Raw genomic sequence first — 11003 nt, 5'->3', positions numbered from 1 at the left:
AGTGTAATGAAAAATGGAGGGTTGAGGGGGTCTGCAGGTTAGGAAGTGGGGTGAAACAGACTTCTAGTTGCCCATGTACTGAGCACTCGCTTCAGATCAAAGAGTTATGCATTCTCCCCGAGGAGAGCAGAGTTCTGTGCAGGAGCTGCCTGAAGGGGGAGGCAGGTGTAAAAGGGCTTTTGGGGCAGGCCTTCCTGCACTGAATCTGGGGAAAGGAGGGGAGCGTCAAGCTGCTCTGGAGGGTGGTGCTGGTATAAGTGCTAGAAAATAGGAATTTGGGGTTTGCTACCCTGGGTTGGAAGAGACCAGCAGACTGCCAAGGCTCTTTGGAGATCAGGACTCCATGGCTTTCCTTTGCCCCCTGGGAAAGCTGTCTTTAGAGCTCACCCTTTTCCTTCCCTTACATGGTCTTCTGGGCCCTGCCTGGGTGCTAAGGGGAAACCCCAGAGCTGCAGGTCTCTCCCTGCTTTCCCTAACCCAGGGTCAGCTGGAGCTACTGCGGAGACTCTTCACAGAGGCGCTTTATGAAGAAGCACTCAGCCAGGTGAGTGGGAAGGTGGGACCAGTGGCCTCCCAGTCACTCCAGCCCTCTGGGAGCAACCAGGGCAGCGTGTCTGCCTGGGACAGGTAAGCAAGAGCAGACCTGGTCTTACGGAGTTGGGGTGGGACTGACTCACAACAAGCTTCCTCAACAGAGTTGTATCAGGAAGAAGAGCAAGTGGCTGCCCACTGAGTGCCCTTCTCCTTTCTCCCCACAGTGGTTCACTCCGGATGGATTCCGGTCTCTCTTTGCTCTTGTTGGGACCAATGGCCAAGGAATTGGGACCAGGTTAGGAGAGAATGTTCCAGAGCTCTTGGACTTGTCCCTCAGGGCTGGGGTGGAAGATTGAGAAAAGTAGCCAAGCTCCTTTCAAGACTAGGGTGGGGCAGGGTGTAACTCTGGCCAGAATGCTGGACTAAACTCAGGGGCGAGGGTCAGACAGACCGAGTCTTTCTTGGGAACACTTAGCTGGGAAAGGACACACCTACCCACCCCCACCCCCTCTCGGGAGAAAGAAATGGACTTAACTTGCTTGGAGGTGGAGAGCCCTGTGAGCTGGGTCTTTCTCCTCTCCAACCATGGCTGCCTGGGACCCCCAGCTCCCTGAGCCAGTGGGTCCATGCCTGTGATGCTCTGGAGCTGAAGCCTCAGGACCGTGAGCAGCTGGACGCCTTCATTGACCAGCTGTACAAGGACATCGAGGCAGGTTGGTGAGATGGAGCCTTGGCTTCACCTGACTTTGGAAGGCCCCATCAGTCAGTTGGTGGACACAGTCTTCCCCCAGGGAGCTCTGAGTTCATGGTTGGGGAAGGTAATCCCTGTGTGAAGCTTCATGCCTGTCTGCAGGGCATACATGAGAAATGGCCCTGCAGTCCATGCAGAGGCCTCATGCGGGGGGTGGAGGAGTGCCAGATCGTGCGTTGGTATCATATATAGGAAAGCAAGCTTGTGCCTCAGAGAAGCATTGTCAGGTAAATGGGAGTGACTGGGTGGCAGACAGTGGAGCCATGCCTGTCCTTATAAGCCTATTTGCTTTTCCTACCTATGACATGGACGTAATACCACCTGCATACGACTGTCTTACAGCAACCGGCGAGTTTCTTAACTGTGAAGGATCTGGCCTCTTTGTGCTGCAGAGCTGCTGTGAGTCCCGGCATTGAGAAGGCACAGCCTCACGCTGCAGTCCTCCTCTGTTGGTCCCTTCTGGGCTGGTAGAGTTGAGTCTGGGAGTGGGATTAGGGCTGAGCTGGAGGATTTCCGCTTGGTCTCCCATATCACTTTCCATTCATTTATTGGACTGCTCATGCTTTCCAGTGGCATGGCCCGGTGCTAAGGCAGGGCACAGAGCTCTGATTCTTGCAGAGGGAACCCTGGGTCTTGCCCCACCACTGCCCTGTGAGTCCTGAGTGTCCTAAGAACCCAGGAGGAGCTCAGGCTGGAAGGCAGTCTCATCAGCACCTGATGGAGGGACAGAGCCAGTTCAGACTGTTTTTCCAGATCCCAGCCTCCCACCCTCTGCTCTCCTCACCGCAGACCTTTCCTCCCAGGCTCTGGGGAGACTACTTTTCCTAAACTAGGCTCCCAGCTGTTACCAGTGACAGACAGGCCTGAGTTAAGTTTCCGGCACGGGCATCCCTTTCACAGCCCTGTCCCTCCCTTTGTGAGACACTGGGAACAGCTGAGGATCAAGGGGACCAGTGAGGAGAAGAGCAGGGCCAGGCATGGCAGGTGGGGCAGGGCAGTGATGTGGGAGCACATCTGGGCCTGTGCTCTTCAGGAAAGAGCGCTGGACAGGGAGACAGGACACCGGGGCCCGGGGACCTGCACAGCCCAACAGGGATCAGAGAACAAGGAAAGACGGGGCCAGGCTCTGCACAGTTAAGGCTGTTATTTTTCTTAGTCAACAATCCTCATTATCTGCCTCTCATGACCCAGGCAACCACAGCTGTGTCCCCAATGCAGAGACCTCCTTCCCAGAAAACAACTTCCTTTTGCATGTCACCGCCCTGGAGGATATTAAGCCAGGAGAGGTGAGGGGGCAAGTAGCTGTGGGGGTGGGTGGGCAGGAGGCCTGGCAAGTTCTCTCCAGGAATCAGGAGCAGCAGTGGCTCCAGCCCCAGGTTCAGGCTGTTGGGTTGAATCCCTTCATGCTGCAGGACCTTAGTCTTGCCTGTGAGTGTGCTCTGACCCCACCTCACTTCAAAAAATAACTCCAGAAAGCCTCAGCAGTGTTTGAGAGAGCACTGTGTGCCTGAGTTCTTGTGTCCAGCTGCTTTTTGATCAAGGAATCTGCAGCTTCTAAGGAAACAGGAAATGGCCCTTTGTGGCTTGGACTATGGGTTGCTAATGTGGTTTGGGGTCCTGGCTGTTAGAGCAGTACACAGAGCCTGCTTGAAACTTCTTTCAGGGCAAGTAGCTTCACAGCAAGATAACCTCTGCCCCAGCCACAGACAGACCTTGGCCATGGCCTAAGGCCCAACCATAGCCCCCAGTTCAGACTGTCAAAGCCTCACAGTCCCATCCCTGCTCTGAGCACAAGGGGATGGATTGGGGTGGCCTGCCCTTTTGCTGAAGGGCAGCTCAGGCTCCTGGGGACGAGGCAATGGTTGGACACGGGGCAGAGGTTGGGGAGGCCCTAATCCCACCTGTTAGAAAGACCATCGGCCCAACCTCTCTTGTGCCCCTTAGGAAATCTGCATCAGCTACTTAGACTGCTGTCAGCGGGAGCGAAGCCGCCACAGCCGCCACAAGATCCTCAGGTGCCAGCGGGGGCTGCGGTGGGCAGCGGGGCTCTGGGGTCCTCCATTCCAGTGGCTGCCTGACTGCCCTCACCATCGTGCCCCCTCGCCCTCTGCAGGGAGAACTATCTGTTCGTCTGTTCCTGCCCTAAATGTCTGGCAGAGGCCGATGAGCCCAACATGACCTCTGAGGAGGAGGAGGAGGAAGAGGAGGAGGAGGAGGGAGAGCCGGAAGATGCCGAGCTGGGGGATGAGATGACTGATGTGTGATGTCACCCTGCTCGGAAGCACTCCTACCCCAAACCCTGCAGAAGAGGGGGCCTTCCCCAGAGCAGAGGCTTGGAAGGAACACCCCACTCCTGTCGCCCACTTCCCCCCCATTTCAGCACTCTTTCTGCCGGAGGGTAAGACAGGCTGGACCCTAGGCCCTCTCCCCCCGCCGGACCTCACGCCCGGACACTGCTGCTGCGTGGCTCAGGCTCTGCGCTGTCACTGAGCCGCTCAGAACTGGCTTCCCCCTGAGGTTCGGATGTAAGTGGCTGGAACCAAGGTCAGGGCCTAACAGTGTTCTTCCCCATGGCCCCACTTACTCATCCGCTTGAGGCTTCAGCCCTCTCAACTCAGTATGGGGGTAGGGGGGCAGTAACAGAGTGGCAACCCGAGAACACCCTGACTCCACTGAAGAAGAGAGGGGCCAAGATGCCCTTACCGACTTCCCTACCTCCCACTGTTGTAGCCTGACCACTGGCACAGCCTAGAGAGGCAGGAGTGGGGAACTGGGCCCCACTGCACCTTCTCTTAGGCGCTCTGTGGGGAGCACTGAACCACGGGGATTACCCGCCTCTCCCCACCTCACCCATCGTTTAGACATCGGGGAGTAGCGATTGGCCCCTCCCCCAGAATCTCTGTACTTGTGCCTTTCCTCTAGGCCCTGGTACAGTGGCTAGCCTCACAGGGTCTGGAAGAGGTGTCTGCCTCCCTTGGGAGGGGTATGGGGGGATCAGCACCCCTCCTCTTACCCTCATCCATTTAGGACTCTAGCAGCATAGCTGAGACTTGGGGGGTGAAAGGCCTCTGCTCCCTAACTGAGGATGTTCTAGAGTCTTCTAGAACTTTGATCAGTGAGGGGCTCTCCTGGTCTCAATCTCCATCTTTAGGATCTCCACAGAGGAACACAAGTCTTCCAGAAACCTAGAAGAGCTGGGCTGGATACTCAAGATTAGCCCTGACTGTCCTCCTCCTCCCCAGATTAGCACCACCCCTTGCTCTTGGGTTGGAAGCTGTGGAAATTGTAACCTGTCACCCGCAATTCTTTTCTGCCCCCCTTCCCTGAGGGGCCTGCCGCATGCCCCTGCTGAGGGATCCTAGGGAGGCCAGGTCCCGCCGCACGGGCCCTTTCTTGGATCGTGAGCAGGTGGAATCTGCCTGAATAGCCTATTGGGTTCTTAATTCTTCAGAGCAGCCAGCACCCCCTCCTCCCCCCCTGCCCACTGTTCTCAATAAAACATGAATGGTGACAGGCCTTTACAGGAATGCTTTGTGGAGGATGGCTTGACAAGCAGGCAACAGTCACGTGGATGGTCCCAGAATGCATAGGACAGAGCGGTGACGGCAGGAGATGGGAGCTCCAGCTCCCCAGTTTGGATTCATCCCTCGTCTCGTCTATATCTGCTGTGCAAACGTTTCTCAGGTCTAAGAGCAGGGCTCCTCTGAGGTCCAGTGTGGATCCCCAGGACCAGGCTACAGAACAAGGAGGCTTTTCCTCGGGGGCTGAACCACCGCTTCCTGAGTTCTTGAGCAGGAGGCTGTCGGGATCCAGGATTAGCAGTCTGAGCACTGGTCCTGAAGGACCCTGGGCAAGCCTTGTACCCTCTCTGGGCCTCAGTTTCCTCCCTTCAAAACAAGAGCGTGGGACCAAGTGAGTGTTTGAAGCCCCCCACCCTACCCCTGTGTGCTTTACTCTAGGACACAGTTGCAACCCTGATGAGAGGCTTTATTGCTAAAAAGTCACTGAGGGTTTATTAAGTCCTCAAACACCAGCTCCTTACACCATTCCAGCAATTGCTGTGAAAGACTCTGGGTGGGGAGGCTGGAGCCAGGTGGGATGTGACAGCTTTCAGATGGCTCTCAAACCACCTGCTGTTGGCCCCTTTAGTTTCAGACCCGAGCCCACCAGCCCCCGGGCCTGGCTCTTGCCTCTTCCCATAGCATGAGACACCTTAGGAGCCCAGGGGAGGAAAGGCCAGTGGTGTGGCTTCCTTTAGCTGAGCCAAGGCCCAAGCCCTTTTCCTCTGCCTGGCTCCACCAGTTCCCAAATGCTATCCCCAAATCCTGAACAGCAGAATTCCTGGATTTTCCCTTCTCAGCCTAGAGTTGCTTATGGCTGGAATGTGGGACCAACTCTTCTACCAGAAGGTCCAGGGCGGTTGCAGCAGCTCAAAGGTGGGAATGCTGGTGACATTGACTGGGATGGAAATGATGGCCCAAGGCAGCCCATGCTGTTCCAGGGAGCGGCGGATCATGTAGCTGGGAGGGCATGGAGAGAGGTGGTGATGGTCACTTTCTCGGCACCCCATCATGCCCCACTGTCCCCATTACTTTGGGAGTTCCAGAGCCTGAGGACTTTTTTGGCCCTCCAACCAGGGCACCCCAAGGTGAGGCTTGTGGGTAGGGACTAGTAATTGCCCTTGACCTCCCCGAGTTGTGGCACCTAGTTTGGTGCTAATACAGCCAGAGACAAGGACCCCTCACCCATCTCGGCCGAGCAGGAAGAGGGCGGGGATGTCAGCTGTGCGCTGGGTACTGTCTTGGATCATCTCCACGTAGAAGCTGTCATTGTCAACCGCGTTGTCAGAGATGATCACTGCCCGCCCGCCGTGCTCCTGCACCACCCGGGTCTTGGACAGGAAGGAGCAGCCCCTGGAAGAGGTGATGATGAGACCAAAGAAAAGGCAGGGGAGCTATCCCCTCCCCAGACCACCACCCTGGGAGGGTGCAAGAAGGACCAATCATGGAGGATTATTTTTTTATAGAGGCTCACAAGTAAATGGCCAAAGGCCTGGATAATTTTAACACATTTCTTAAAAGATTCTTAAAAAGATGAATTATTTAAAAACAGTTATTTCAAAGTATCACCACCAACACTGATCTCAGACTCTCCCCTGGTGCCTGTGCCTGTCCACGCCTTACCCCCTCTCCACCAGCGCGATCTGGTCCTGGATGAAGAAACCGTTGCTGAGTTCCCCGCAGGCCTCTGAAGGTTCCGCAGGGACAAGGTGAATCTGCTCATACCTTGTGTGCTGAAAGATATTTAAACAGGTCAAAGTGTGGGGAGGGGTTAGGACTGAGCTGATCATTCCATCATATCAGCTCCTCACAAAATGAGAAGGAAATGCGTGATTTCTGTGTGCTGGACACTTGAGCACTTTTACTCAATTCTCACAATTGTCTGGTTGTCCTATCCCACCCTCCCCCTTTTCTTTTTGGTCAAATCTTTATTTTATTTATTTTTTCTCCACCCTCCCTTTCACAGACACAGAGAAGTTGCTGTGGACCCAGAGTCATGTATTAATAGTTTAGCAGTGGAGCTAGCAGAGCCTTTGGCTTTTTTTTTTTTTTAACTACTTCATGTCCCTAAGAAGAAGAGTTTCCCTCTGTGATGCCCAGGTCTGTATTATACCCAGAGGAATAGCTGGAAGCCCTGCCTTCCTGGCTCTATAGCCCCTGGAAGACAGAGCAGAATTCTGCCCCCTTCTCTGTCCCAGCACTCAGGTATTGATTGAATTGATGAAGGTCACCTCAACTTAGTAGGGGGAAATGTGGAGACAGCATCAGATGTGAGGGGGCCTCCCTGAACTTACAAAGATACCACCAAAGTCCTTGGCAGGCGTGGCTGTGAAGATGTAGCGAATGTCCCCAGGACTCAGCACTTGAAAGTACAAATAATCATGGATGCGTAAGCCTGAAAGGTAAAATGTACAGGTGAGAAGCCTCCGGGGGAAAAGCTGGTTTCAGGTTCAGATCATGGACCCCAGGCCTTCAACAGGCTGGCTATGGTCTGGGCCCAGAGACCCAGCTTCAGCCAACTGTGTCCTCACAGTAGGTAGTATAGATGGTCTCTGCCCTGGGGAGGATAGAGCTGATGCAGACAGTTAGTGACCCCAGAGGTTTACAGCTGCTGCTGCTTACACAGGTGAGCCAGGGAGACTGAGAGTTCCAGTGTTACCTCTCTGAGGGTTAATTCATCTTTGCTCTGAAGCAGACTTCAGAGTTTCAAGGTGGTAGATGTGGTAGCTGTTGTAAAAAAAAAAAAAAAGTCTGGTTCCACTGCCATTCCCCCCTCGTCCAGTCACTACCATTTCTTGTCCTAGCTGATGCAGCTTTTTAACTGGTCTATCTTAGCCTGTATTCTTGCTCCCTAAGGTCCATTCCCCTAACAACTGCCAGGAATTTCCTTAAAACACCTTAAAGCAGATGTGATCATATCACCACTGCCAGAGCGTCAATACCCTTCAAGGACTGCCTTTTGCACTTAAAGCCTAAACTCTAGTCTGCAAGGCCCTGCTTGATCTGGCCGTTGGCAGCTACCCCAACCTCATCTCTTCCCTTCCTGTGTTCTAACTACACTGGCCTCCAGTTTCTTCACATCTCCAAGTCTTCTTGTAAGTTCCCTCACCATACCACACCTCTACCTCTTTATAGGGCTCACTCCTATTCATCCATCAGATCACTTTCTCAGAGAAACCTGCCCTGTGACTGCCCTCCTTTATGCCCATTCAAAAATGTACTTTGTCTCCAATGACACTTTTAACATAATTTGGAATTATTTTTGTTTGTTGTCTCTCTCCTGCACTAGAACAAGGACTTAAGTTTGTGATTTCATTCCATACTGTATCCACCTTAACCAACATAGTGGCTAGACTGTAACTCGTGCTCTAAAAGGTTGTTGAGTGAATGAACAACTATTTCCAGCAGGGAAGTGCCAGAACAACTAGATTTTTCTGGGATGTGGATCTCTTTAGTACCTAAGTGTAATGTTTTACCTGAACTTAAGTGGCTGGATTCCTTAGCCCAGAGAGATTGAGTAGCGTGAAAGGGTGGAAACTTCTGCCACAAGTCAGGGCTTGTGTCAGGGCTGGGATCAACTGTGGCTTTAGCTGTCCTTTTCTACATCCTAATCAGCCACCAGGTAGAGGTCCACTGGTTGGTACTGGGCTACACATACAGCCTTTTGTCCTGGGAGTGAAGGCTTCCAGTCAAATAGAGATACACTCCCAGGAGGCCTTCCTGGATTAGCACTAAAATTCCCCTCCTCCCTACACATCTTTGCCTAGCCTTTGTATCCGCTGATCCGTGTAAATTAAGTATAGATACACACATGTGCTCACGTATGTATATGGGTGTATGTTTATGTTCTCGTGTAGATGCAAACAGGTTTAGTGTGTGCGTATGTGCTAAGTGCGTGTAAGCCCACGTATAGCAACGTGTGGTCCCATTTATGTATGTGAGTGCTCACATATTTCCAGCTTGTAGTATTCCTGTGAGTGTGAAAGTCGCTCAGTCGTGTCCGACTCTGCGACCCCATGGATTATACAGTCCATGGAATTCTCCAGGCCAGAATACTGGAGTGGGTAGCCTTTCCATTCTCCAGGGTCCCATTTATGTATGTGAGTGCTTACATATTTCCAGCCTGTAGTACCCCTAGGTGTTCCTTGTTCTTCGCCCCCCTCAGCCACCTAAGTCGGCGCTAGTGGGGGTAGGGGGAGCCTTCCTTCGACGTGGGTAGCTGGGGACTCACAGCCCAGTCTCAGGCCGCGCCCAGTTAATGTCCCTGGGGACCAGTACCCACCCACTCCAGGTGCCGGTGTCTGGACCTGCCTTGCTCCGAATTCGCGGGGTCCCCAAGGTGACCCGTGGCCCCCGGCCCAGGACGCGCTCAAGCTGGTCCGCCAGCCCCGCCCTGAAGCGTAGCCCCGCCCGTTGCTGCTCACCGTGGGCCGCGACGCACGCGGGGAGCCAGAGCACGAGACAACACCAGCCCGCGGCGCCGGGGACCATCTCCAGGGCCCGGCCGGGCGCCGCGCTTCTTCCAGCCACCCCGCCGCGCGTAGCTAGCCGGACTTCGGCCTGACAGCTGCTCTGGCCTCCCGCCCCCGGACCCGCTCACGCCGTCGGTTGGCGGACCGGAATGAGGCCTAGGACTGATTGGCTCTGAGGCCTGCTTATGTAGCCACATTTTCCGCCCCTACGCCCTAGCCCACTTCCTATTGGTCGAGAGAAGTGAGGCCGAGGGCTGATTGGTCTAAATTGTTAACTGCAACTGCCGGCCCCCGCCCCAGCATTTCTCTTTTTGGGTTAGACTCTGCAGGACCTCTCAGGCAGAGGGCGGGTCCGGGAGGCCGCGGGAACGGAGAATGGAGACCCGTAGGACTCGCCTCAGCCCCGAAAGACTTGGCTAGTCGGCCCGTGCGTCCTCAGCCGAATCCTCACCGCGGCAGCTTCGCAAGACAACGATTTATCTTCTAGCTGTGCTTTCCTTTTTCCCATCCTCTTCTTGGGAAGGCATTCGTCTAGCGCCCAGGTGGTCTCGGGCGACCCCTGCTCTGCTCATCCTCTGCCTAATTTCACTGGCGTTTGTGCGGTCGTAGTCAGTAGGCTCTGGGGATGTACCAGTAGGCCTTATGTACCCGACACTCGAGGAAGCTCTGACAATGCCAAACCAGAAAACGAGCATTCGGGCCAGGTACCCACGTGTGATGTTGGACACCTAACCCCTCAGCCTCAGTTCCCTCGTCTGTAAAGTGGGCGTGATCGTGGTACTACCAAAACGATAGTGTGTAACAACGAGCTCACTCACGTCAAATGCTTAGTAAAGGCCTGTCTCTCAGTCACCAGTCAATAAATATATGCCTTTATTGCATCCCTTGGTCTTGGGAGATAGGGGGAATGGAATTAGAGTTAGTGGCTAACGCGGCCAAGCAAGGGTTCTACATGCTCAAAAATAATGGCACCATGGAAAACCGGCGAACCTTCCCTTACCAACGATTCTCGTAGCTCTCACCGAGGCCCAGCCTCTGACCCTTCTAGCCACGCCGACTCTATGGTAGCGAACCATAGAGTGGCGGAAGTGGCCCACCCCTTCCTCTCCCGGTCCAACGGCTTTGTGAAGCTTCTGGGGATTTCTCTGTCGCGGAGCATTGTGGGGTTGCTGGGCGTCCTGGGCGCGGAGAAGAGGAGTAGCCGGCCACTGGATAAGCTTACAAGATGATGGTGAGTCGCATCTCAATCATCCGGCTCCATCCGCTGCCATCTGGTCGGTAGCTGGCGCCGCCTGGCCTAGACTAGTCTCGTAGAACCTTCTCCTGCTTATTGACTCGGTTCTCGCTCCGACCCTCTGTCTGTGAAGGACCCCGGCCCGCTACCGCCTGGTGGGCCCGGGCCCGGAGCAGCTGCCCTCAGCAAGGGTTTTGTGGGGGTCAAGAGGAGGCTCCGGTCGGGCCGGCTGGGGACTACAAGTCCCAGGGTGCTTCGGGGCCTTGAACCTGCGTCGATCACCCGGTTTTCCGAGCCCCCCATAATCTTGACCTGGGTCAAATGACTGCGGGTTGAGCGTGCATACGCGGTCCAGGGCCAGACTTGGAAGCTCTGGCTGTCTTGAAAAATGCGGTTGTGAAGGAGGGTGCTTCCTATAAACGGCAGAGGCAGCATGGGGACGGAGCCCAAGG

General features: G+C 54.7%; 3 protein-coding genes across 6 annotated transcripts in view; 2 read left to right on the top strand and 1 right to left on the bottom strand.

Annotated features, from left to right (window-relative positions):
* SMYD5 (SMYD family member 5) overlaps positions 1 to 4795 on the top strand; it is an 11968-nt gene extending 7173 nt beyond the window's left edge. Inside the window, exons 7-13 of one of the 3 annotated variants that reach the window (XM_010829765.1) lie at positions 482 to 544; positions 759 to 829; positions 1141 to 1247; positions 1628 to 1684; positions 2477 to 2571; positions 3230 to 3300; positions 3399 to 4795. In XM_010829765.1, coding sequence (XP_010828067.1) covers positions 482 to 544; positions 759 to 829; positions 1141 to 1247; positions 1628 to 1684; positions 2477 to 2571; positions 3230 to 3300; positions 3399 to 3549 — 615 coding nt within the window. In that variant the 3' untranslated portion in view covers positions 3550 to 4795. Of the gene's footprint in view, positions 1 to 481; positions 545 to 758; positions 830 to 1140; positions 1248 to 1627; positions 1685 to 2476; positions 2572 to 3229 lie in introns of all 3 variants that reach the window. The other 2 variants (XM_010829766.1, XM_010829764.1) reach the window with 2 other exon arrangements.
* On the bottom strand, positions 3561 to 9453 carry PRADC1 (protease-associated domain containing 1). 2 transcript variants are annotated; one of them, XM_010829767.1, is made up of 5 exons: positions 9270 to 9453; positions 7140 to 7240; positions 6469 to 6578; positions 6031 to 6198; positions 3561 to 5172 (listed from the first exon to the last, which is right to left on the bottom strand). In XM_010829767.1, the coding sequence occupies exons 1-5, from the start codon at positions 9334 to 9336 to the stop codon at positions 4926 to 4928; spliced, it is 693 nt and encodes a 230-aa protein (XP_010828069.1). In that variant the 5' UTR covers positions 9337 to 9453; the 3' UTR covers positions 3561 to 4925. The 2 variants fall into 2 exon arrangements, with proteins under 2 accessions (XP_010828069.1, XP_010828070.1); XM_010829768.1 differs by lacking the exon at positions 3561 to 5172 and adding an exon at positions 5254 to 5805 and having other exon boundaries at positions 9270 to 9451.
* Positions 9454 to 10399: 946 nt separating this feature from the next.
* Positions 10400 to 11003, top strand: part of CCT7 (chaperonin containing TCP1, subunit 7 (eta)) — an 18302-nt gene continuing 17698 nt past the window's right edge. The window contains exon 1 of the mRNA XM_010829763.1: positions 10400 to 10548. Within this exon, the coding sequence (XP_010828065.1) occupies positions 10543 to 10548 (6 nt within the window). The 5' untranslated portion in view covers positions 10400 to 10542. The remainder of the gene's footprint in view (positions 10549 to 11003) is intronic.

Source organism: Bison bison, unplaced genomic scaffold (genome assembly GCF_000754665.1).
Source record: "Bison bison bison isolate TAMUID 2011002044 unplaced genomic scaffold, Bison_UMD1.0 scf7180017864508, whole genome shotgun sequence".
NCBI classification, from domain to species: domain Eukaryota; kingdom Metazoa; phylum Chordata; class Mammalia; order Artiodactyla; family Bovidae; genus Bison; species Bison bison.
This window is presented reverse-complemented; position numbering and strand designations above follow the sequence as displayed.